The sequence below is a fragment of the Pezoporus occidentalis genome, unplaced genomic scaffold, assembly GCF_034315485.1.
Source record: "Pezoporus occidentalis ecotype Australia unplaced genomic scaffold, CSIRO_AGI_Poc_V1 ctg23, whole genome shotgun sequence".
In the NCBI taxonomy this organism is placed as follows: domain Eukaryota; kingdom Metazoa; phylum Chordata; class Aves; order Psittaciformes; family Psittacidae; genus Pezoporus; species Pezoporus occidentalis.
Genome location: NW_026914180.1, coordinates 3,332,291 through 3,356,629, shown reverse-complemented (window position 1 = coordinate 3,356,629; position 24,339 = coordinate 3,332,291). Strand labels below are relative to the sequence as shown.

At 39.7% G+C, this 24,339-nt stretch overlaps 1 protein-coding gene across 1 annotated transcript in view; it reads left to right on the top strand.

Annotated features, from left to right (window-relative positions):
• The first annotated feature begins 1,663 nt into the window (after window positions 1-1,663).
• PRKAG2 (protein kinase AMP-activated non-catalytic subunit gamma 2) overlaps window positions 1,664-24,339 on the top strand; it is a 246,664-nt gene continuing 223,988 nt past the window's right edge. Inside the window, exons 1-2 of the mRNA XM_062621415.1 lie at window positions 1,664-1,711; window positions 3,034-3,207. Coding sequence (XP_062477399.1) covers window positions 1,679-1,711; window positions 3,034-3,207 — 207 coding nt within the window. The 5' untranslated portion in view covers window positions 1,664-1,678. The remainder of the gene's footprint in view (window positions 1,712-3,033; window positions 3,208-24,339) is intronic.

Below are 24,339 nucleotides of genomic sequence, written 5' to 3'. Positions count from 1 at the left end.
GTCCTGAGTAAAATTTCCAGGCAGTACATTTAAAGGGAAAAAAGGAAAGCATGTTTCCTCCTGAGTTACAGTTGTAAATTGCTGCAAGTGTATTGTAGAGACCAAAAGTGTTCATGAGTGGATTAGAAATCGAAATGGAAAAAAGTCCATTGAGTCATCTTAAACATAATGCTAATGCGGCTGCCAGCTCAGGAAATCTCCAAGTAAAGGAGTGGATTCAGCCAGCAGATTAAGACACCTAAATTTGGGTTTCAGTGTGTAGGCGTCTCCATGTAAACCAGATGTCTAAGCTCTCCTGATACTCAGTAGAGATCTAATGTGGGATTTAGTTACATAAATGCAGGCATCAAATGCCATTTTAGACATTGTGGAGTTTTCTACCTGGCCTCCTGTTCCAAGAAGTAGATCTCCTAAAAAGCCTGTTGTGTCTGAAGTCTCACATGGAAGTCTTTGATATTTCACACCATCACAGTTGTCACTAAGCCCCTGTGGTTAGAAAGCTGAACCCTGCTCATAGTTGTTACAGCAAGCTATTCAGACCACCTTAAGGGTCTGATGTATCAGTGTATTTTGAACGGCTGAATAGCTCTCAGCTTCATTAACTGTTTTGGCTAGTTCTCTATTGACTGTAGAAGACACTTGTATTCAGATGAAAACATCTGCATGGTGACACTGCTGTCTAGCTGTCAGAATGTATAGGCTTTGCCAGGCTGTTCCAGGGGGCATATAGCTTATCTTTTTAATTCTATTTCTTGAAGTTTCCTTAGCTAGTCAGCCCACCGAGTTGTTCAGCTGGGTTCAATTTAGGGGAAGAGCACAGCAGATTATGTATGAAAAACCTTCTTAGAATACTCAGATTTGTTGATAATGAGGATTATGTGAAGTTTTAGATTCAGGATGCGTTGTATAATGTTGCACTGATGTATAGTGACACTTTGAACACAGCTGCATGACTCCCTAAGCCTGGGAGAATCCAAATGGCCAAGAGTTCTGGGGCAACCACAGGTACTGGCTGGTGAAGCCACCAGAATGACAAATTCATAAAGTATAAGATTCTATAGCTCAAAGGGAAGTTTTGTACAAAGGTAAATCAAAACTGATTTGTTTGATGACAGGCTTTATTTACACCCTTCTTTGAATCAGACCAGTTAGATCTTGTTCAAGTAGTAGAACTTGCCCAAGAAGAGTTTGGGCTAAGATTCAGGCCAAAGAAACTAGGAAGAAAGATAACTAGAAAAGCCAAATGATAATCAGATAAGTTTTGGAAAGCAGAATCAGTTTTTTCTTCAATCTCTCATGCTTCGTATTATTTATGTTTTCTCATTGGAAAGACAAAACTTTTAGCACTAATGCTGTCCCTTTGGGCTGATTAAAGTTTTAACCAAACAAGTCAGCAAGCTCTAACTTTGTTTTTTTTTTACTATATTAAAACAAGCTATGAAGGAGCATTTCTGCCTTTAAAACTGCATTGGTCATCAGTTGTTCTACTGCAGAAGTGTTCCCATTTGATATTTATTGACAGAATGCCTTGATAGCACAATAAAGAATAAAGGCTCCCTCCTATCACCACTGCTGTTAACAAAGTGTCTGTATCTCTCAAATGTCCCGCTCTTTAAGAGAAACCGCAGACAAGAACAAACCTAATATAATATAATGGGAAGGTACTCTCCTTTTTCCCATGTATGTGACACAGATAACATCTACCAACCAGGTAAATACAGTAACAGTAACCCATGCTAATTAAATAAGAAAGAAGTTGTGGAGTGAAATAATGAGCACATGTGATGTGGCCCAAAAATCTGCAGGAACATGAGGAAGAAGCCAGTTGTGCGAGTGGCAGGCAGTGCTTGGGAGAATTCACGGATCTAAGGATCTTGCCATGTTTTGTCTTAGCAAGGAATTTCAGCACTGAGCATACAAAGAATGATAGAATCTTAGAATCAACTAGGTTGGAAAAGACCTTTAAGATCATCAAGTCCAGCCACTAAACCAGGACTGCCAAGACCACCACTAAACTGTATCACTGAGAGCCTCGTCTACACGGTTTTTGAACACTTCCAGGGACAGTGATTCCACTACTTTCCTGGGCAGCCTGTTCCAATGCCTGTTCATGCTCTCTGTGAAAAAAATTGTTCCTAATATCCAGTCTGAACCTCTGCTGGCACAGCTTGAGACCATTTCCTCTGCTCCTGTCACTTGTTACTTGAGAGAAGAGACCAACCCCCACCACACTCCATGCTCCTTTCAGTTGTAAAAAGCGATAAGGTCCCCCCAGAGCCTTCTGTTCTCCAGACTAAACAATCCCAGTTCCCTCAGCAGTTCCTCATGAGACTTACTCTCCAGACTCTTCACCAGCTTCATTGCCCTTCTCTAGACCTGCTCCAGCACGTCAGTATCTTTCTTGTAGTGAGTAGCCCAGAACTGAACACTGTACTCAAGGTGCAGCCTCACCAGTGCCAAGTACAGGAGAGTATCATCATGCTCAACTTTTTTCCTTCTTTTTTCAGCCCAATCTGTGTTGTTTTTCTGTACTTTTAACACCTTTTTTCTGATATTTTTTGTAGAGTTTCTCCAGAACTGTGGAAAAGTTGTATTTTATCTTTGACGTGTTGCTGACAAAATTCCATCTGGTTTTGGTGTTCAGAAGTTCTCGCTCTTAAGATCTGGGAGTGAGATGCTACTTTGTCCTTTTTTTTTTTTTTTCCTTAAATAAAACGTTCCTTGGAACCTCTAGAGGGAGGTAATTGGCTAAAGGTTCTGTCCAGTATTGCTCAACTGTGCTAAGAACACTTCACAGGCTCGGGTCTGGGCCAGCTTGGGTGATTTCTTTTCCATTTTGGACTGTTTTGTAAAGTTTTGACAATCAAAACAATCCCATAAAGCCCAGAAATCTCATAATTGAATTGGCTTTGTTTCCCAATGAATTATATTAGAACTTTGCCAAGAGTTTCCTTCCATCTTTGTTTCTACTAGCTGATAAGAAGGGAAAAACAGTGTATTTGCAGAGAAGGTAAGTATCTCTTCTTTTTACAGATGTGGAAGTTAAAGCACAGAAAGATGAAGTTGTTTGTCCCAGGTCAACCAACAGAACAGTGGCAGACAAAAAAAAAAGAACCAAGTCCTTCAGTGCTCGCTCCGTTGCATCACTCCGTTGCATCACTCCATCTTCCTGTTTTGATAAGAACGTCTGAAAAAGAATTTTCATTGGTAAGTATGTGAGAAAGATTCAGACTTCCTGAAACAGGAAACCGAAACCTTTAGTTATGTCATGTAAACAGAGGTTAGATACAGTTCACACTGAGACAAAGACCCCAAGCCTGAGCTGTGGCACTTCTGTTGTACAGGTATCTTTTTGCTAATTCTCACAGTGGGTATAATCTTACAAGCATCTTTCATCAAAAGATACCTCAGCCTCTATCCCCAAACCTATTGTATAACAGGATCATAGAATGTTTTGGTTTGGAAGAGACCTTAAAGGTCATCTAGTTCCAACTCCCCTGTTGTGGGCAGGGACACCTTCCACTAGACCAGGTTGCTCAAAGCCCTGTCCAACCTGTCCTTGAACACTGCCAAGAATGGGACAGCCACAGCTTCTCTGAGCAACTTGTGCCAGTGCCTCACCACCCTCACAGTAAAGAGCTTCTTCCTTATATCTAATCTAAACCTCCTTTCTGTCAGTCTAAAGCCATTCTCCCTTGTCTTGCAGCTACCTGCCTTTGTAAAAAGTCCCTCTCCAGCTTTCTTGTTGTCCCCCTTTAGGCACTGGAAGCTGCTTTAAGGTCTCCCTGAAGCCTTCTCTTCTCCAGGCCGAACAAACCCAGCTCTCTCAGCCTGTCTCCACAGCAGAGGTGCTCCAGCACTCAGCATTTCTGTGGCCCTTCTCTGGACTTGCTTCAACAGCTCCACGTCCTTCTTGTGCTGGTGGCCACAGAGCTGAATGCAGGACTGCAGGTGGGGTTTAATGAGAGCAGAGTAGAGGGGAGAATCCCCTCTCTTGACCTGCTGGTCACACTTCTTTTGACGAAGCCCAGGACATGGTTCGCTTTCAGGATTCTGAGCCTTTTTTTTTCAACCCATACTACAGTTTCATTTTCTGCATTATCAAAGATGGCGTTTTCACTTTCCTAGCACTGAGAGAAGCATAAAAAGTATGTGTAATGAGCAAAGGATAATTATCCAGTAGTATTCATGGTTTCATTTTAGCTCTATTTTTACCATTGGTTTTACAAAATTCTGTTGATTCATATCAACTGGGGGCAGTTCCTGCTTCTCTGTAGCAACTTTACTATCTCTTGTAATCACAGAATCACAGGACTTGTATCCCTTCTTCTTCCACCCCCCTCTCTGATTTGTCATACTTGTCTGCTGTTTCTGTAACCCATCAAAAAAATTAATTCACAACTTTATGATTTTCATGAACATCCAGACAACCATCTAGAAACTACTACTCTAAATAAGTCTATTTGTTCAGAGGCCTGCGATCTCTTAGCAGTGTACCGGATACCTGTTTTTCTAAGGAGAATATGTGAAATTCAGCAGTAGTTGTGTTTCCTATTATACTATACGTAGTTGAGGAACTGAAGAGAACTTATATTCTTATAGCTAAGAGGATAAGAATTAGGAGATATAACTGTCCTCAAAGTGCTCCCTCCACAAATCTGGGTTTATTGCTCCATGTCTTCATTTGTTACATACAGTAGTTTGAGAAAATCCTTACACTTACACTCACACACACACACACGCCCGTGTCTATTTCATCTAGTTATTATTGAAAGCACTTGTGGCCAGGCACAGTTTCTTGGTGGGCAATTAGGTATCACTGCAAACAAGGACAGCTGACCTCTCTTAGAATTCCTAGGTAACTCCAAAGTGAAACAAAAAAAGTCCCCATCAAGTCTTGGGGATTTAGCAGACAACTGTGTTAAGAGAGGCTATCAAAAGCTGTGTTTCTAGAATGTAAATTTTTGAAGTGCAATAAACTTGATTTTAGTAAATGATGAAAACAAATATTCTAATTGGTGTATATAGAAACCAAGGGCTGAACAGTTACTTGTAAATTTACTCCTTATTTTAACATGAAATCCCTCCTATTTAATTAAAAAGCTCAAGATCATTTTAGGGCCTATTAAAAAAACCCTATGCAAATAACATGACCTTTGTGTTAATGATTTTAGTGAAGGATTAGCAGGCAATCAGATGAATGACTGGAGGAAACCGTCACACTTTGAAAATGTCAAGCTTTGAAAGAAGTATACTGCCAAAAGAAAATGGTGAAAATGGAAGATAAATACTGCTAAAATTTGTCCTGGGCAGATGTTGTGCTGAACAAGGGGATAGCATAACATTCTATGCAAGTTCTAAGATGCCCCCTGGTGTTATAAACCTCGGCTGTTTATTTTTGTTGAGACATTGTGCATGGTCAGAGCTGGACAGTATTGATAGAGGATAAGAAAGTGTAAAAGACAAATGGAAGCTACAGAAGCCCACACATCCATGGAAGAGGATTTGGTGGCAATGTCATTTAGGATCTAACTGCCATTTACAGTAAGCAGAATTAGAAGTAAGCTTTTCCATTTTAGGTAACATTTTCAGTGGCAGGACTTAGAGAATGATGTATGGTGATGGAGATCCGGGTGGGGAAGGAGTCAACAGCAGTTTATGGAGGTTATAGATGGAAAGGAGACTTGGAGAGGCTTTGGAGAGCCACAGAGAGAGTCTCCTTCTTCACTCAAATATTTCCTTTATAGCTCTGTGACAGTTATAGGACCCTAAACGTTCCCTTGCAGCCATGTGTCTCAACTCCAGTCACCACAAGCAATAATACCCTGTCGGAAGGATCTACAGCAATACAGAGAAGAATCCTACAGCAATTTCTACTTACTTGTGGCTGCTGAGGAGATGAAGCAGAAGCAAAAGAAGAGACAGGAGAAAAGGAACTATTTCAGCAAAGACGAAGGAACGAGTAGAATGTGCAGAGCCAATGAGGGAGGCCTTAGAGAGCAAGGCTTTTTGTTCCTATTACTGGATCAAAAAATCACTGCTCCAAAGAACCAGTACTCTAGTGGTTACACCTGCTTCCCTTTCTTTCAGAGAAATTAGTGGTTGTGCAGGCTGAAAGTGAGTACAGCCTGTGTGCCTTGGTGTTTGTGTGTAGTCTATAACCATGAGGAGAGTCTTTGTGTCCCAAGTAGCAGTACTCAGACTACTAGGACACACTTTTACAAGAGCCCTAGTTTTCAGGTAGAACTTCATGTAAGGTAGAGAAATGCTAAGTATTAGTATCTTGAAAAAATATAAGAAGAGAGAAAAGTGGAAATAAAGTATTTTCAAGGTCTGAGATTAGACTGGTTGTTTTAAGGAGTATTTAGAAGAGTCAGGCTTTTCTTGGAATACTCTTGTGAAGAAAAATAAGAAAATTGTAATTAGAATACATAAACTAAAATTCTGTTCTTGTGTCTAAATTAGTATGGCTCTTCTTCAAACTGAAGTGCTGGCCCTAGATGCTAGCCAGTGGTTTTGTGGGGTTGGTTATCTGGACTTTTCTGGAATTAAATCACACAAACCATGTGGACTTAGAAATGTATAGACAAGAGGAGAATCAAATGCAAGTGATTCTGAGAGTTGGGGGGGAGGAGGTCCTGTACTGTAACATAGCTATTTCTAACTGAATATTTAGTATTTGCAACTTTGTTTTGGAGGATCTTCGGATGGCAAGAAAAAAGATGTTTGCCACTTCATTCAAGCAGAAAAAGAGTATTATAAGCTGTTTTCAATATTAAATAAATACTAATTCTCTACCATTTTGTATATCCTAGTGATAAAAAGAAGTATATAATTTTGTATAATTTAGAGAAAATAGCAGTGGTTTAGCCAGGTGTCTGATTTTAATGTCTACGTATTTTGGAGATTTATTACTGAAGGAAGTTTTGGTTCTCTTGGGGATTAGATAAGTGAGGACAGGGAAATGAGGAAATGAGAGCAAATCCCTTTGAATAGATCGCTGTTATAAAATTTGCAGCACTTCATTATGTAAAAATCTGTTGTAAAATAAAGAATCCTAGTGGTGTTCTTAGAGCCTTTATGGCCTAAAGAAATAAGGTAAAAATTTCAGCGTTCACTGTAATGAAAGCCTCCAGCTCTTGTGGTGAGAAGAATAAAACCTTGAAGATTTGACACCTACATAAAGTGATGGCTCATCCTGCAACACTCTAATTAAAAAAAAATAATTTAAAAAAGAAGAGACAAAGTGGAATATCTTCTATTAGTTTTTAATAAAGCCATTCTTCTGATTTTACGGGACCAACTGCTGGTTTTGTTAGTGCTCAGGCTGGTAGTAATGAGTATAGGTCCCAAATATATCTTCTGGCACTGCCCCAAAATACATAATCCATTCTCCTAAATGCAAGCTTATGCTGTACCTTATTATGGAGCCAAGTTATCTGAGACTTGCAAAGTAATACCAGATGGTGATTGTAGGTCGGCTGGAATTTGTGGTCTCTCTTGTCTTGCCACATGTTTCACCACTTGGAAGCTTCTAAGTTATATTTTATAATTGTCTCCTTGGCTCAGCTTTCCCTTTCTTTCGTTTTCTGGTTTGGTGCAATTCTTCATGTTTTCACTAGGTGGGTCCCCACAACAGTACACGGGGTAAGCAATTTGTTGGAGGGCCTGAGCACACTTAGGTAAATGTCTCCCCCCTCAGTTTTATTGCCACTTTCTTTGGCAGAAGTTCACTGAGGCGTGTTTCAATGTACACTTTGGTCATTTAAAAAACTGCTTAGAGTGTTGGGACATTGTCATAAAGGGACTTGACTTGGGCATCTTCCTAGGACTGTTGCCTTTCTAAGTTACCTATTTCAACTGGAAAGTAAAACTAATGTACTCTTCCTCTAGCCAGTCATTTACAGTCCTATCGAGGTTTGTAATCATTTTACCTTTCAAAGGGTGATGCAAAGCTTGTTGGTTAGCAGCATACATATATTCTTCCTTTCCAAAATCAAAAGTTAATGCTTTGAAACTTTCCATACTAGTCAAAACACACAAAACCATCATTTTTTCCACTTGTGTTAGGTATTTACTGACTACAGAAGAAAAGACAGACATTTTGGCTAAAATCTTCAGAAATGTTCTTTCCAAGTACAAGTGTTTTGTATGAGTGTGTGCTTACCTTAAAAAATATTTACCCACTAAACCTGGCCAAAACAAAGCCTAAACACAAGACATTCTCTATCTCCTAATGCTCCATAGAGAAGATTAAAGAAAAAGAATTCAGAGATTAGCAGTATTTTTAATGTCCTGCAGAAAGCTGATCTAACCCAATGGTGAGTAGCATAAAAGCTAGACATATGTAGCTCTTGTGCCCTGTGGGATGCCCTCTCCCCCCGAGTCTGTATATGATTCTTGCCTGATGCAGGATCTGTCACACCAACCTGGGAGAAAACTGCTAAGACAGGAACAGGGCAGCTCTTCCCCCTGTTATTTTTTATAGTTAAACTATATAGTCTTTGAAAGTCATAGTGCTCTGTATGAGGAGGCATGTCACTTCTTTACTGTCTTAGGTTGTGTCTTCACCCTGAAAAGAAAGAGGATGAGTTAACCTGCAAAGAGATCTATACTGTCATGTCCAGGCTGTTTCTGACATTCAAGGCTTTTACGCTTGCAGCTAGCCCTCCTCATAGTGTAGTCCGTAGCATTGATTTAAGTTTAGCATGGGTAACTGTTACCTCTGGGAAGTTTATCTAAAGGTATCTTTTCAACGCCCACTTCTTATATCTTGGCACATGCACAAAGAAAATCAAATTACCAATTTCAATTATTGTGAAGTGTTTTTTTTTTTCTCCTTCTTTTTTTTTTCCTCTCTTATCCAGGCTTATTAAGTGAATCTAGTTCATCTGCTTGTTTGTCATGGTAAGATAATTCATGTGGCAGTCTAGCAAGGAGTGCAAATTTCGATAGAACTAAAGGTTTTGTTTCATGTGATTTATGCTTACAGGGCAAAGAAAGGTTTAGAAAATTCTTGCAGTATGTATTACAAAGAGAAGGTGAAAACTGAAATTGATTGCTTTCTTGCTCAGTAACCAACTTACATTAAATAAAACTGATAATCATTATTGAATATATTTAAACTCAGAAAATCTTGATCTGTTAAATAGTTAATGCAAGACAAGAGAAACGCTGTCACATTACACAGAGACATGGTAGTTTTTTGTGTCAGAGATCTGGCTCAAAATTCATCCTTAGGAGAGATCATAACATCTGTTTCCCTGGTTTTAGCAAGTAGCTAGGTAGAATTTTCTGTAGTTTACCCAGACCAGTTTTGATGTTCTCCTTGTCTTTGTTTTGATGGCAAGAATCCCAACTTGGAAAAAAATAGTTTCTCCATTGTTTTCTTTTACTTATGTCTCTAAGTGATGGTTAAGCATTCCAACAGTTATCTCTTCATTATTAACCTAGTATCAGTTACAATCTCCATTGTCAGCTGTGGGCCACATCTACATCTAGGCTGAATGCAAAAACTCTAGGAATCCAGGGCAATAAAGAATAGTGAGAAATTCCAATAAAATCTTGATTCAGATTTGGAAAGTTCTTGCGTGTCTGAGCCTGGAGAGTTAATCTGGGTAGAGGGTAGGTACCTCATGCTCTCCTGGATTAGAGTCACCCTTCTGCATCCTTGGGCAGTTACACAAAGTGTAGTGGGAGTGCTCATCATTTCTACTCCCTGAGTTACAAACCACAAAGCCAGACATACTATATGAGGTCGGTCTGCTCACACTTGTCTGGCACCATCATTTCCTCTGGGAAAATGGCAAAGGCAAATAGCAGCTTGCCTGTTTGCATGTAGGCGTGATCCTCCTGAGAACACATAATTTGGCACCATGTGCAAGTGAAGTTCAAACGTCCTCAAGCTATGAGTTGTTGACAATATTTCTCAGAATAGACATGTAAACTACTTAAAGCATGTTGGTATTGCCTTATCTCAACATTACCTTCAAAAACTCTTCCCAAGTCACTACTAAGTCACCCTGGTTGGGGAAATATGCTTACAGCAGAGGGTTAACCCGTTAACCTTTGCATCTGCCCCCTTGTCTGCAGAGAGAGGGTAACTATACTTACCAGCCTCATCAGGACTCTTGGAGATGCAAAGGACAATTCTGTGTGCATTGATGACTGCTTATGTATTGCTGCCCCATAGTGGCTGTGTTTACAAAGGGTATAATCCTCACAATAAAGGTAATGGTAAGCATTCCAAATAAGAGCAGTTTCTCAGACAAATGATTAGCTGTGCAAAATGGGCATCACATTTAGAGTGGTTCCCTGTGCCCTACTCAGAATTAAAATGCAATTAAGCATAGTGGTTGGTATCACACCTATATTACTAGTGGTTGGCCTGTCTCTCGTTTATAGGAGGTAGTATAGAAGTGTCAAGTATCACTACTGTAATAAAATCAGAGGGAGGTAAATATACCATAGAAATATTCCAAGGCCATTTGTGTCAGCAAGCAAACCTTGGCTACAACACAGAAAAACTGAGAGTTGTTAATAAAGAGGATTAAAGCAGTCATCCTCTGGGCTATAGCAGGACTTAAGAAGTGCCTGTGAATGCAATGTTCAATAAGGACTCCAAGGCAAAGCTCAACTGTAACTTGGAGTCTGCACAGAGGGAAAAGAGAAAGCAGTCCAAGATCATGTTACTCATCTGGTTGTAAAGGGCTCTGTTTTCAGCGCTGCCCCCAGGGCTTTACCTGCTCTGTCCAAATAGAAGATGTCTGCCCTTCCCACCCTGCAATCATTCATACATAAACAACCCTAAATACTTTTCTGGCTGTTCTGCCAGCTTCAGCTCTTCTTGCTTATTAAGAGCCTGCTCTCCTGCCAAAACAACAAACAGCTCGTGTGGGTTGTGGTTGGGGGCAGAGGCAGGCAACAGCGGTCTGCTCATTTCCTTTGTTTTTCACGTTTCTCTTTGGCCCTTCTTTGGGTAAGATCCAAAGGATGGATCATTGCTGGTTCCATCATGATGCAGAAGGAGCAGACATCACTTTTCAAACAATGACAGCTTTATGAAGCTTAGTAGTCCTAGCCAAAGTCTTGATGCTATCATCAGACATGTCTTTCTTCCCAGTCCCTGCAGGTGACTGCAGCTGGCAGCAGATCTTTTGACAGTCAGATTCTGTATGTTATCTCTGTTGGACCAAGCCTTTAAATAATTGGACAGGAAGATCTGGGGAACAGATATGGTATTTGAAGGCATAAATCATGCTGAGTGCTGCAGAAAGCCTTTATTTAACTTAGTTTGATTTGGTTCAAATGTGGTCATCTGGTTTGGCTTCCAACCAGGATTTCTGTGTGTGTATGCTCAATTTCGTCTTAGACCACCAACTACCATATACAAATCACTTCTCACTGTGCCTGCATCCCTCAGCTCATCAGTGGGAATAAGATGTATTTGACTTACGGGAAAGGAGGTAAGGAGTGATGGGAAGTAAGTTTGTGAAACTGACTGATTTTCTGGTAATAGAGATCTATATAAATAACTGAAACACAGGACTGAAATGGTGAGAGTAGTTGTTACAGCAGAGAAATGTGGAGAGCATTGCTGGTACAGTGCCATCAAATCGCGTCATATAACAGTGAAATCCTTCCCTATGAAGAAAACCAGGCCATGCAAAGTAAAACCAATTTAAGCTTTTTAAATTAAAGTGGAACTAAAGTTTTTGGGTACTTTATCTGACAAAGTCACCATGATGGTGACTTAGACTAGATATAAGGAAGGTATTTTTTACAATGAAGGTGGTAAAACACTGGTGCAGGTTGCCCAGAGAGGTGGTAGATTCCCCATCCCTGGTAACATTCAAGGTCAGGCTGGACGGGGCTCTGAGCAACCTGATCTAGTTGAAGATAAACTTGCTCATTGCTGAGGGGTTTGACTGGATGACCTTTAAAGGTCCCTTCCAACACAGACTATTCTATGATTCTGTGATTTAAAGAAGTTTAATTCTTCACTTTGCTAATTGCTGCTTGTGATGATTACACAGAGCTTCATTTTAGGTCACAAAGTATTTTCGATAGTGATCAACTTACATTTCAATATGCAGGTATTAGCCAAAGGCTATTTCTTTGCTTCCAACACACCAAAAGTATGTGGCTAAAAAAAAAAACCCAACAAAACAAACCTCTACAATGTACATGCACATTCCTGTTTGCCTTTCTTTATTCCCCCTCCCTTTTTCACAAAGGGGCAATTTCATCTACCTGGCCTTTTCTGAAATGCACTCTGGGAGGTGACTTAATTTTTGCTGTGCAAAGAGGAATGGCGCCATCCTAGCAGTGACAGCATCCTGCCAGGTAGTGCTGTTACAAGCATACCACCAATAGCCATCAGTCTGAGGACTAGCAGTTCCATAACAGCTATGGATCAGAGGCAGCAAAGAAGCAGTAGGTGGTTTAGGATATTTGCTTGCTTTCCAGAAGTCTGGAGGCTCTGGATTCCCTGGCATCTGTTTGAGCCAGGGAGATAGATTAACTGAAGGACTGTTTTGTCTTGGGTGAGGTCTTCTGGGCAGCCAGATGTTTTATTTTGTGTGTATTGCAGGAAAGGTTGCTTTAAATCTGTGTGTTCTAGGGATGAGGAGTTGAAATTGAGAGGGTAAGCTGCAAGATATTTTTTTCCTTCACACAGCAGTCTTCACTAGCCAACATTGTTGGCAAAAGCAGGCAGAAGAGAAAAATTCCTTTAGATTAATGGTACTCACATTGCCGGTCATGCAAAGTTTAAGACAGAAGGTTTTAGTCATATATGATGATATGGGCAAGGTTTTAAAATTATTTAGCTGCCTGTCCCTAGCTGCTACATGTTGCTTTTGGAGCACTATCATATGCTGAAGAGTTCTGAAAAATTCTAATGCTGTAGCTAGACTAAAAGTACCATGGTTTTTTGTGCAGTGAGCTCTGCTGACTTCAGTGGGCTTCTCCATAGACAAAAGCATTCACCTGGAATTAAATGTTTATCTGTTCACAGATAATATAGATCATTGATATCCTACATGCTGTCCAGGAGAGAGCCTGAACAAAACCAGGAGAAACTGTGATGTCAGTGATATTTCTGTAAACCACACGACATGTGCTTTCTCAGATTATCCTTTTATAATGCATGTGTTGTATGACCAGGTTAAAGTCCATTAGGGCTAAAAGAAACTTGGGTATCTCAGGTTTCCAGGTTTATATATAGGTTTTTTCTGATGCAACAAAATGAAAAACAAACTCATAAAGCATGTGGACCCATCCCAAACTGCAGATGAACACACTTTAAACTCCAAGACAGTGTAAACAGAAAAGTGTTTGCTGCGTTCAGGCTTCTGTCCTAGATCTGTCCAGAGAGTTCCAAACTCTTACTGGTTTTCCTGTCAAGTTTCTGGATCTAATTAAATCCACCTGAGTCTCACTAACATATTACCTGAGATACTTGATGTTAGAGAATCTCACCAGTATAAGCTAAGGTGTAATTTAGATTGTCAGCTTAAAAAAGGAGCACTGTAGTGGTGACCCTAAATCTGTAACCCCTCCATTACTTCACTGCTTGCCAAGGAGACCTGGACTAAAGCTTGCTAAGCAAGCTTTTCAACCCCGGAACTTGTGCTGTCTGCCTGGGGCTCAAAGCTTGCAGCTCAGTGGTAGATCTCTTTATGACTTGTGGGAGTCCCACAAGTGGTATGCAGTACACCTGCAAGGAGTTTGCCATTTACCCACCAAGTAATAGACTCATGATGCTGAATGGAGTGCTATATTCATATGTCAGATGTGATCTCCTTTACCACTAGAGAAGTTTAGGGATAAAATAATACTGAAGAATACAAGAATTTCAATAATGAAGAAAATGACAAAAAGATACAAGATGGGTTACTAAGATTATGTTTGGCAATAAAACCCTTTCATAGCTGCTCCAGCATCTCATCCAGTCAGAGGCTGACAGACTTAGTTTCTGTTGCCTATATCAGACTCGGTTCATCTAGAAAACTTTAGGGCTACATCTTTAATGTTCTAGGATAAAGAGGTTACTTGGAGTCTCCTGGAACTGCTGTTTCAGCCTAAAGTCTCTTGGAACCGTCTGTTTCAGCAGACTGTCTTGTCACCTGCAACTTTCTCTTTCATATCTCTTATGGTAGGACACTCAGACTCATGTTAATGAAGGAGATCAGGTCATTTCTGTACACTCTGGACTCTCTTTAAAATGCCTAATTATTTTTTCTGTTGTATACTTCAATTAGAACACATTCCTAGCTTCAATTTTGAATTGTTTTGTGGGGCTTTTTTTTTCTTTTATAGGTCCCTTCTGACAGGGTGTTAAATTTAGCAAATCAGAACTTACAGATATATAATGTGAAATTCATTAATAAGAGGTAAATATTATAATTCCATTTGAAAATGCAGCTTGAATTAGCTCATTTTTAGCAATCTAAATGCAATACTAGAACATAAAAGGATGGCAAAACTGGGAATTGGTGTTTCTAGAAAGACAGTTTCAGGAACTCTGAGTTATAAGGGCCTTTTTCCTCCTGAACCCCTCACACTTCTGCTTAGCAAAGAGATAGGAGAGGTTAGCCGTTAGGTGTATTGAATGTACCATATAAGTATTCTTTGGGTTTGTGTGCAGGGCTGTGTATAGGAGTCTACAGTCCTCATACCTTTACACCTCTGTGTAACCTTTTTCAGGTGTCTGTAAGACTTTGAACTTGGTACAGAATAAACGAGGTCTCAGCACAGTATGACCTCTAATACAGTCCTCCTCGTGTTAAAACTTCCTGTGTCTGACACAACAGTACAAAGTCCAGGCAGTCTGTTGAAGGCGGAACTGGACTGTTCTGATGCAATTTTCTTGTATCTTATCAAAATTGCCCCAGTGAGCCAGGTGAGTCCAGACTAAATCTTGGTCTCTGGCTCCTTGGCTCAGTTTTTGTCTTCAGGCTGCAGGAGTCAATTTGCTATTCTCTGTCTACTGTTCTCTAAATTTCTGCTATTTTTTCTCTGGTCAATTTTATCTGTGGCTATATGTTAGGAATATTTTGGTTTGCAATACTCTGATTTGCCTTAATCCATCTCAGAATAAAACCTTTCACACATTTTCCTAGTTCTTTCTCTGAATGTAGCCACAAAAATTTTGATTGCTGTGTGCACTTTGCCTGGCCATTTCATGTTCCCTGCCACCTCATTTCCTATGCACAAAATCAGATTAAACTTGTTTGCTGTTTCCCCACTTCATTCCCATACAATGATGATTGTATATTAAATAGCTCACAGGGATAGTCACCAATGTGGTAGGCACCAGTCACCTGAAAAAAGCGAGTTGTACATTTGACATTTATTGCATCTCTCTTACCTGAGAAATGTTAGAATCACAGTTTAAGGCCATTATGGACAGTTTACCCAGACTTAAGTGCGGTTGGGGGGTGTATGTCGGATGCCAGCCTGGGACTTCTTCATACGTTTAGCTCCAGTTGTATTTCTCACGTGTGGCTCATTTTGCTGAAAGGCCTCTCTGGTCAACTTTCCAGCTGACCTCATAAGATTAAAATATGCGTCTGAAAAATCAATTTAAAAAGAACTGAAATACACCTCTATTATATATTAACATGTGTCCTTGTAAAAAAGGGCTGTGATCTGGGTATGCAAAGGCTAATAATTGACCAACTTGTCGTGCCATAATGTTCTATTTATTTTCTTTGCAGAAAGCATGCAAACACTTTGGGGGAACACTAAAAAAAAGAAACATCTGCAGAATACTCATGCCAAGTTTAAATAGGCACATTTTAAAATGTTCATCGGTGTTTATCACCAAGGGCTACAAAACCCTTCTAACAAAAGAGAAATCTTAGATTTTATAGGTTAATGGTAATGCACAAAAAATAGGTTTACTTTGGCTCACTGCAAGGCTACAAAAACCCTGAATGATCTGAAGTGATACAGGCACATGAAAAGACTGGTTTGTGGTTTTGTGTTATTCACAGGAGACAAGTTCAGTGTTTGATTTCAGGAAGTTTCTGAGGGCTCCATGAGGTGCTCAGCATTTACACAACTGTGTCTGCAAACCACTACAAAACTGAAGCTTAATCATGACATTTGACTTGGAGGAGAAGGTGTTTTGGGAGAACAAAGAGAACAATGCATTACTGTGTCAATACTAGTAGCAGAGGACACCTGGCCTGGGATTCTCATGTCCAGTGGTAGCTGAGAACTGATTTGGCCTCCACACTTGTTTGCCTTCCTTAACTTGTGTGCTATATTTTTGTTACTCACTTAATTGTGCTCCTTTTTCTCCAATTAGAATTGTCTTGTGCCCTGGAAGTATTTGACCCCACAGGACTATTTTTTTCTCTTAAAATACTCTGAGCTATTACAAAAAGATTTACTTTCATTACAGCAATTTTTACCAAGCAAATTGATATTTGGTTGAGAAGCCATTTTGATTGCTACACTTCTTTGGCTTCCAGGACCTCTGAAAGAGTCTCATGTATTCATCATATCACAGTATGTAGGACTATGGCAGAATGAGTCATTCTCCTTTCCTAGTGAATTTTGGGAGAACTCACCTTCCTTTCTGGGCAAGCACATATATTCTGGGAAAATGTCAGAGGATTTGGAGCATTTGAATAGTTAATTTCTCTCCATGTTATTGTAAGGGAATAATGGTCTTTCACCCAAATGAGTAAATTCTTTAATTTCAGTTTGTAACTCAAAATGAGCTTAATGGATGAGTTAATCAGTGGTGTTTTCCATTTCGGCTTTTTAGCTTGAGAGCACCAGGATTTTAGACGTTTTTAGAGGTTTTTGTCCTCTGAGTAAGATGTAAGCTGGGGGCTATATTTGAGCAACATAATGGCCGGGCAGACTCGGTTGTCGTATACAACTGTGAATCCAACACTAATCTTTTGGTAGCCACAACTTGTTGGACCTAATTCTGAGAATACATTCTGTGTGGGAACATATTCCAGTCACCTGTTATTACCCGTATCATATAGTATATAATCCCTGTCATGAATATATTGCTGCTATTTTATTATTTGCCCCTGTTTCTCATTGAAAATCCATTCCAGAACTTGCTTTCTCTTATATATAAGAAATTTCTTTTAATTCCTCGACTAAATGTATACATGCCAGGTTTTTTTTTTCCATTTGTTCTTGTATCAACTTCAGATTTCATCTTAATTAATTTGAGCTGGAGCTGAGATCACTCTCAGAGTCAGGCTGATGCTTTTTGAAAGAGCTTATAAAGCTGTAATTCCAGTGCTCTCCAGTTTTCTTCAAGGAAAAAGTACATGTTTCCTCCTGCCCAGCAATGCTTTGATACCTAGAGCTTTTTATTTGCTTCAAGCAGTTCCTCAGTTTTGGGGGTTTGTTTTGATTTGGCTTTCATAACTTGGAGTATCTGGTGTCTCATAGCAGATATTAAACAGAAAATCAGCATATACTATCTGGACGATCTCGATCAACTTTATAATTGTCCACCTGGAGAATAAATAATGAAGCAGCTTTACTGTGCAAAGAATTACCGAGAGGTAAAAATTTTGCAGATAAAAAAATTATATCCTTCACTCAATAGTACCACTGAAGTTGTGACTTTTTTGTGTGAAAAGTTGTATCCACACAAATGTGAATATTTGTGTGACATTCGACATATACTTGTTTGGGTATTAGGATTTCCTAAGTTTCTCTTCTAGTGCTAAAAAATAGAATACTTTTCATGAGGTTGCCCTTATTCTGTGGGACATCTGTATTCTTGTAGCCTTTTGCTAAGGGTTTACTGTCAGATTCTGAAGAGATGAATGGAAAGAGTTGTCCCTTCGTATCTGTACAGCTTCAGATGAAATGTCTGAGTTTCCATTCTCCTGAGTCAAGTCTTGCTGCTGAGTTGAACGATAGCAAACTTTAGGGATTTGAAGAATAGTGTAATTGTTAGTCCAAACACCGAAAAGTACATTCTGAGTATCAAGTGTCTGAGAGTTGCATATGAGTAACAGATCTGAATATTCCATTAAATCAAGCACATTGTACCCCGTACTTTGCATTTTATTTTGGCAGTGAGATAATATTTTTTTAATGTGGATCCTGAAGTCTTGATAAAAACAAGACTTCTGTTATGATAAGATTGCAGGATTAGCCCCAACTTAGTAACTAATGGCCTGCTTCCAGCAAAAACTATCAACACTTCTTCCTCCCTAGAAAATATAGTTACCTTGGGGCCAATTTTATATGGAATGCATAAGACTGGTTTGAGGTATATATGCCACATATGCACATATGTTCATGTCTGCATATTAGCAATTCTGTATGTCTGCTTTGGCTTTACCTTTACTATAAAATTAGACCCGTTTATGGTGATTTTTACATATGGACGGTTCTCCTACATTCTTAACTAGTTAGATGCTATTTAATTACTCTAGTAGAATATGCTAGTCAAAATACAGATATGTTACCATTCCAATTTGGAGTTCCCAGGCACAAAATGCTTGTCATTATTATCTTCTAGATATTAAACACCTGTTCAGATATTCATAAGTCTGATAATTCTGGATAACTGATAATTCTACTGTCAGTTCAGATGATAGAATAATGTTCAGTAGAGCTTACTGCTGTGCAATAAAAAAAATCTTCCACAGGAAGAGGCCTTAAACACTTCCAGGGATGGGGCAGCCAAAACTTCTCTGGACAGCCTGTGCCAGTGCCTCACCACCCTCATGGGGAAGATTTTCTTCCTGATATCTAATCCAAATGTACTCCCTTGCAGTTTAAAACCATTCCCCTTTGTTCTATTCCTACATGCCCTTGTAAGAAGTCCTTCTCCAGCTTTCTTGTTGGCCCCTTTAGGCATTGGAAGCTGCTCTAAGATCTCCTTGGAACCTTCTCTTCTCCAGGCTGAACAAGCCAAACTCTCTCAGATTGTTTTTGTAGGAGAAGTGCTCCAGCACCCAGAGGAGGCCTCATCTTCATGGCTTCCTCTGGACTCACTCCAACAGGTCCATGTGCTTCTGATTTTGGGGGCCCCAAAGCTGAACACAGTACTACAGGTGGGGTTAAATGAGAGTGGAGTAGAGGGGCAGAATCACCCCCCTCAGCCTGCTGATTATACTTCTTCTGATGCAGCTCAGGATACAGTTTGCTTTCTGGGCTGCAAGCACCCATTGCCAGGTCACGTTGAGCTTCTCATTGACCAACAGCCCCAAGTCCTTCTCCTCAGGGCTGCTCTTACTCCATTCTCCGCCCAGCCTGGGATGCTTGGGATTTCCCCTGACCCACATGCACTTGGCCTTGTTGAACTTTATGAGGTTGGCACTGGCCCACCTTTTAAGTATGTCAAGGTCCCTCTGGATCTTATCCCTTCCCTCCAGCATATCAACCAAACCACACAGCTTGGTGTCACTGGCAAACTTACTGAGGGTGCACTCAATCCCACTGTCCCCCATATCACCAGCAAAGATGTTGAACAGCACCAGTTCCAATACTGACCCCTGTGGAACACCACTCATCACTGGATTGCCGAATAAGGAGTAAACAGCACAAAAGAGAAGTCAATTTGACTTAAAATAACATAAATCTAAGAATTCTGTTCTCTGTGCTCCTCCCACGGTGCTGAGTACCCGGAGAACTGGGAAGACTGACTGCTTTCTGTTTTAAGTAATGAAGTTGGCTCAAAATGGGAACCTATCAGATACCAGTTATGAAGGGAAGAACTATTTTTTTCATATTGGTTTTCATTTTATGGGGAACATTCAGTGGGAAAGAATCTCATTGCAAACTCTGGGTTCATGTTAACTGTACCTTGCGCATGTCATATGTTACTTCATGCTCTACCTAGGAACATTTCAAGTATAACCTCTTCATCAGTGACAACACAATCAATTAATGATTTTTTTTGCCTTTGTCGTGTATCCTCCAAGACCTAGAATTTCTCCTTGATCCATTCCTTTTCTTTAATTTAATTTAATTTACTTTTAATCTTACATACATCTACTGAGTTTATATGCATCTGTAGTGTAAAGTTTTAATTTTTCATTGAAGACTTTGAAGTTCAGGCACTTTGTATCAAAATTTTAATGGAGAAAAAATTAATAATTTCAATGAAGCTACACTAAATCACACTAACTACCATCTGTTGAGAACTCTTTGGATTCAGTGTGGGGAGAACATTTCTGTTTTAGGGTCTTCTCTAGACATCCCTTTCTTCTAAAATTCTTCTGGTAATATTTCAGGCCATCATCCTAAGAAAAATGATACAGTTATTTGAGATATTTCAAATCAAATGTTCTTCCTGACATTAGATTACTGTAAATCATCCTTTACCATCATTTTTACAATTTTCTAAGACTATTGGAGAGATTTAAAGCCGTGCATCTGGCTTTGAATCTCAGACTGATTTGAAAAATCACGTGTTAAATCTGTGCCTACTACATTACAAATACATGCATATTTGGGAATTCCATTGTTTCTATGGTAATGCACACTCTGCAGTCTTAACTGGATATATCAATCCCCATTCATGTGTCAGAATGATTTCTAGTAATTATGGCCCTTGGTACCTTCATCATTATACACCTCAGTGCAATGTCAAGAGCATTCCTCCTTGTATCACTCATTTTCTGCTGAAAACAGTAGTATAGTAGGACATTGTGTTTGTCTCTTCCTGTGGAAGTGGTCTGCTGACAGGCCTTGAAAAGACTGCGGAGCAACTTTGGTTTTGTTTTCAGAGAGCCTGGGCATGCAGGAAAGCCAGGATCTAACATCTTGCTACCAACACTTTGCAGCATAATAAATTTGAAGCTAAACATGCAAAAATTATTTCCTTTGAGATCTTACAGCCTATCCTGGAATTCACTGCTTTTGGAAGCCTCACCTCTTTTTACATCTGAACCATCGAGCAGTAACAGGTTGATGTTTTGGGGCAGTCTCACCCCTTTGCTCCAAGCATTCCTATGGCCTACTGTGCTCTCTGAGCCCCAAAACACTCTATGCCAAGGAATAAATTCTGAGATTATCACCCAGTTAGAAGGCTCACATGAAGTGCATTTGTAATTCTTCAGCTCTCTGAATTCTTCCCAGTTCACTAGGAAGAACATGGAAATATTTTCAGATTTTTACTGCCGAAAACACTTTTTGTTCCTGTGCCCACACAATCTGGTAGAGCTGTGCCTCTGCCTTTTTTAAATGCTCTTTTAGCTAATGTACTGCATTACACATACTGTTGGAAAAGAAAATGAAAAGCAGAGTCCTCTGGAAACCTATTTGTACTTCTCTGTGTTAATTGGCAGGACTGACAAAAATCAAACTATGGGAAATGAGAATCTTTCCACTGCTTTTGTATATAATCTGCCACATTAAATTTTGATTGAGGTTATCTGTCTAACTTGCAGGCCTATATATGCAAATCAAAAGCACTAAGTATTGCATCTAACAGCCAGAAAGTCTGAATCAAAATCAGTAGAAGATACAAAAGATTTTTTCCTGTATCAGTAAGGAGGAAATTAGATACTTTATAGGACTTTGCCCATTTCTTCTCTGATTCTTCAGTACTAAGAAAACTTGAGGCTGAACAGCTCATCATTCCAGTTAATGGATTTTTTTGTACAGAGACCAATATTACAAAAACTGTTTATCTCAGAAGGTACTTTGGTCATTGGAAGGCTCTCCTTGCTTTCAGAACCAACTGACATTGTGTGAACCTTGAAAAATCAGCTTCAACGTCTTTTATCAAGCTGTCATGGTTCAAAAAAGAAAATGTGTTTTTCATGTTTGTACCTAATCAGGTCTCCCAAACACTTACTTACTTTCTACACAAAGATGATACTGAGAGTATTATTCTTATTTTACTCTTACACTACAGTGATGTAGATTAGAACCTGAATTTACCTGTCAGTATAGTCTACAGTACAGTGCTGGCACTAATGTGAACCACACAACAGAGTTCAGGTCACATCATAGAATCATAGAATGGTTAGGGGTTGGAAAAGACCTTATGATCATTTAGTTCCAATCCCCCTGTCATGGGCAGGGACACCTCACCCTAGACCGTGTTGCAAAAGGCTCTGTCCAACCTGGCCATGAGCACTGCTAGGGCTGGAGCATTCACCACTTCCTTGAGCAACCTGTTCCAGTGCCTCACCACCCTTACAGTAAAGAACTTCTTCCTTATACCTAACCTGAACTTCCCCTGTTTAAGTTTAAACCCCTTGTCCTATCAATACAGACAGTCCCTGATGAAGAGTCCCTCTCATCATGCACCTGTTTGGTTTACTGTGCATCTGTTCTTATGGTATCAGTACTATGGAGTATGGGGTCAACTATGGAGTATGTGGGAGCACCATGGCTGTGGGGCGGTGAAGATGGAAGATAGTAAGGCAACCACTGCAGCTGACAAAAAGGGGAGTCTCTTGCCAATACTTGCACCAGTGCTCATGCCAACCGTGCTATGGCTCTCTGTATATAAAATTAATCCATTGCATGGGCCTATTCATTTCAAACAAAGAATTCTGAAACCTTTTGATACCCATGATCAATTGTGAAGCTGCACAAGAGCTGCAACTGAAACGCTTTTAGGAAAGAAACAAAACCTGCCTTGCATTTGGCTGTTTGGAAAGAAATTAGTAGTTATATTAAATTAGAGAAACAGCCCAGAAAGTTCTCTCTCACTTCGCACTCTGCACTGTGGTCTCTGGATGGCAAGACAACTTGCTGTTTCAGTGGATGAAGCAGTGCAGCAGCTCTGGAGTGACCAGCACACAAGCAGAAACGGTGTAAGCAAGAGGGAGACAACTGTAGGACAGAATGGTTCAACCAAAGCAGTCAGCCTTAGAACAGCACCAAGTGCTGCTAGGTTTCAGGTGATGAGACAGAATTTATCTCAGTAACGGCTAGTGTACCAGAAGGCGTCTGACAGCCTGGAGAGGAAGAACAGCCACTTGACAACACAACCTATCTCTGTCAACATAAACATTTGCTAGTCCTTTCTGCTGTTACATTCCTGCGGACCTTCTGGGGAGCAGCAATTCCTCCCTCATTAGCCTCAGTATCTCACCTGGCAGGCCTGCAATTTCCCCTGCAAATTTCCCAATGGAAGGCAATTTAGCCATCTACAGATATTTCCTCATGTTCACTATAAAACTTGAAAACTGCTCCCTGCACTGTGTTGAGTGTCAACATGTATCAGGTGATAGTGTGAGTATGGGCAGGCAGATGCAGGGGTGCGTGTCCTCTCTGGCCTTTACAGAAAGGACTGTGCATTGACTACTGCACCCTAATGCTGCATCATGTTACTTACATTGGGCTGCTGATTAAATTAAGCATCCCTATGAAGCAAGGTTGAATTCAATGTAATAAATGTGTTGAAGAGGAACTGAACAACTGACTTCATGCATGCTCAAGAAACTGAGCAGCAAAGTATAAAGCAGAGAAAGATGGAGAACAAAAACAGAAAGGTGAGAATAAGAGGTGGAACTTGAAGCAGAGCAGGAAGGGATAGGCAGAAGAGGAACTACAGAGACCAACTTGGACAAAGGGTAGCCTAACAAGAAAATAGAGAGAAAAACAGCTGTGATAGGTGCTGGGCTACCAGTAGGAGCCAAACAAGTTCTTCAGCATCCAGACCTCAAGATATATTTATTTTCAAGGATTTGTGCTTTAAATCCTGAAAACATTTTTAAAAATGTTTGAGAGCCACAAGTAAGAATATATGTATACACATACATAAGACATAAGGTGGTTGATCTGAGTAGTTACATTATTTATCCTGGTAAAATACAGGCATTATTTATAGTGGGAAATTTAGTGCCCAAGAATGGGACTTCTTCAGGTTTTTGTGGCTGCAAAATACTTATAGATTGCATATGTGAAATATCTACATTAAATCCTCACAGTAACATTAATATGTCATCTGAAGAGAAAGAATAATAGTTATTTTCACAGATAGTTTTTCTGGAATACAATACGAGTGCTTGGCAATATTACTAACAACATACTTTAAAGCATTAGCAAAAAATGCTGTTTTCAATAAAGATTTAAAGCCACCAGCAACTCTCATAGTTCTCCCCATGCACCACTTCTTTTAGGTACACTTTTTCACTTTAAGTCTTTACAAAAACCTCTCTATATTGCATGTGAAATTTTAGCACTAAAGGTAGCTGGTGACATTTTACTTACAGCAACTGCAGTTGATGCAATCAAGGCTGAAAGCAAAGTTTTATGACTATTTTATAAACTTAGGAATGTACTCTGGGAATTTATAATGGAAAAATTGACTCAAACTGTTTTTAAGGAATAACTAAGGCAAGTCCTGTGATGTGGTGTTGTCCAAAATGC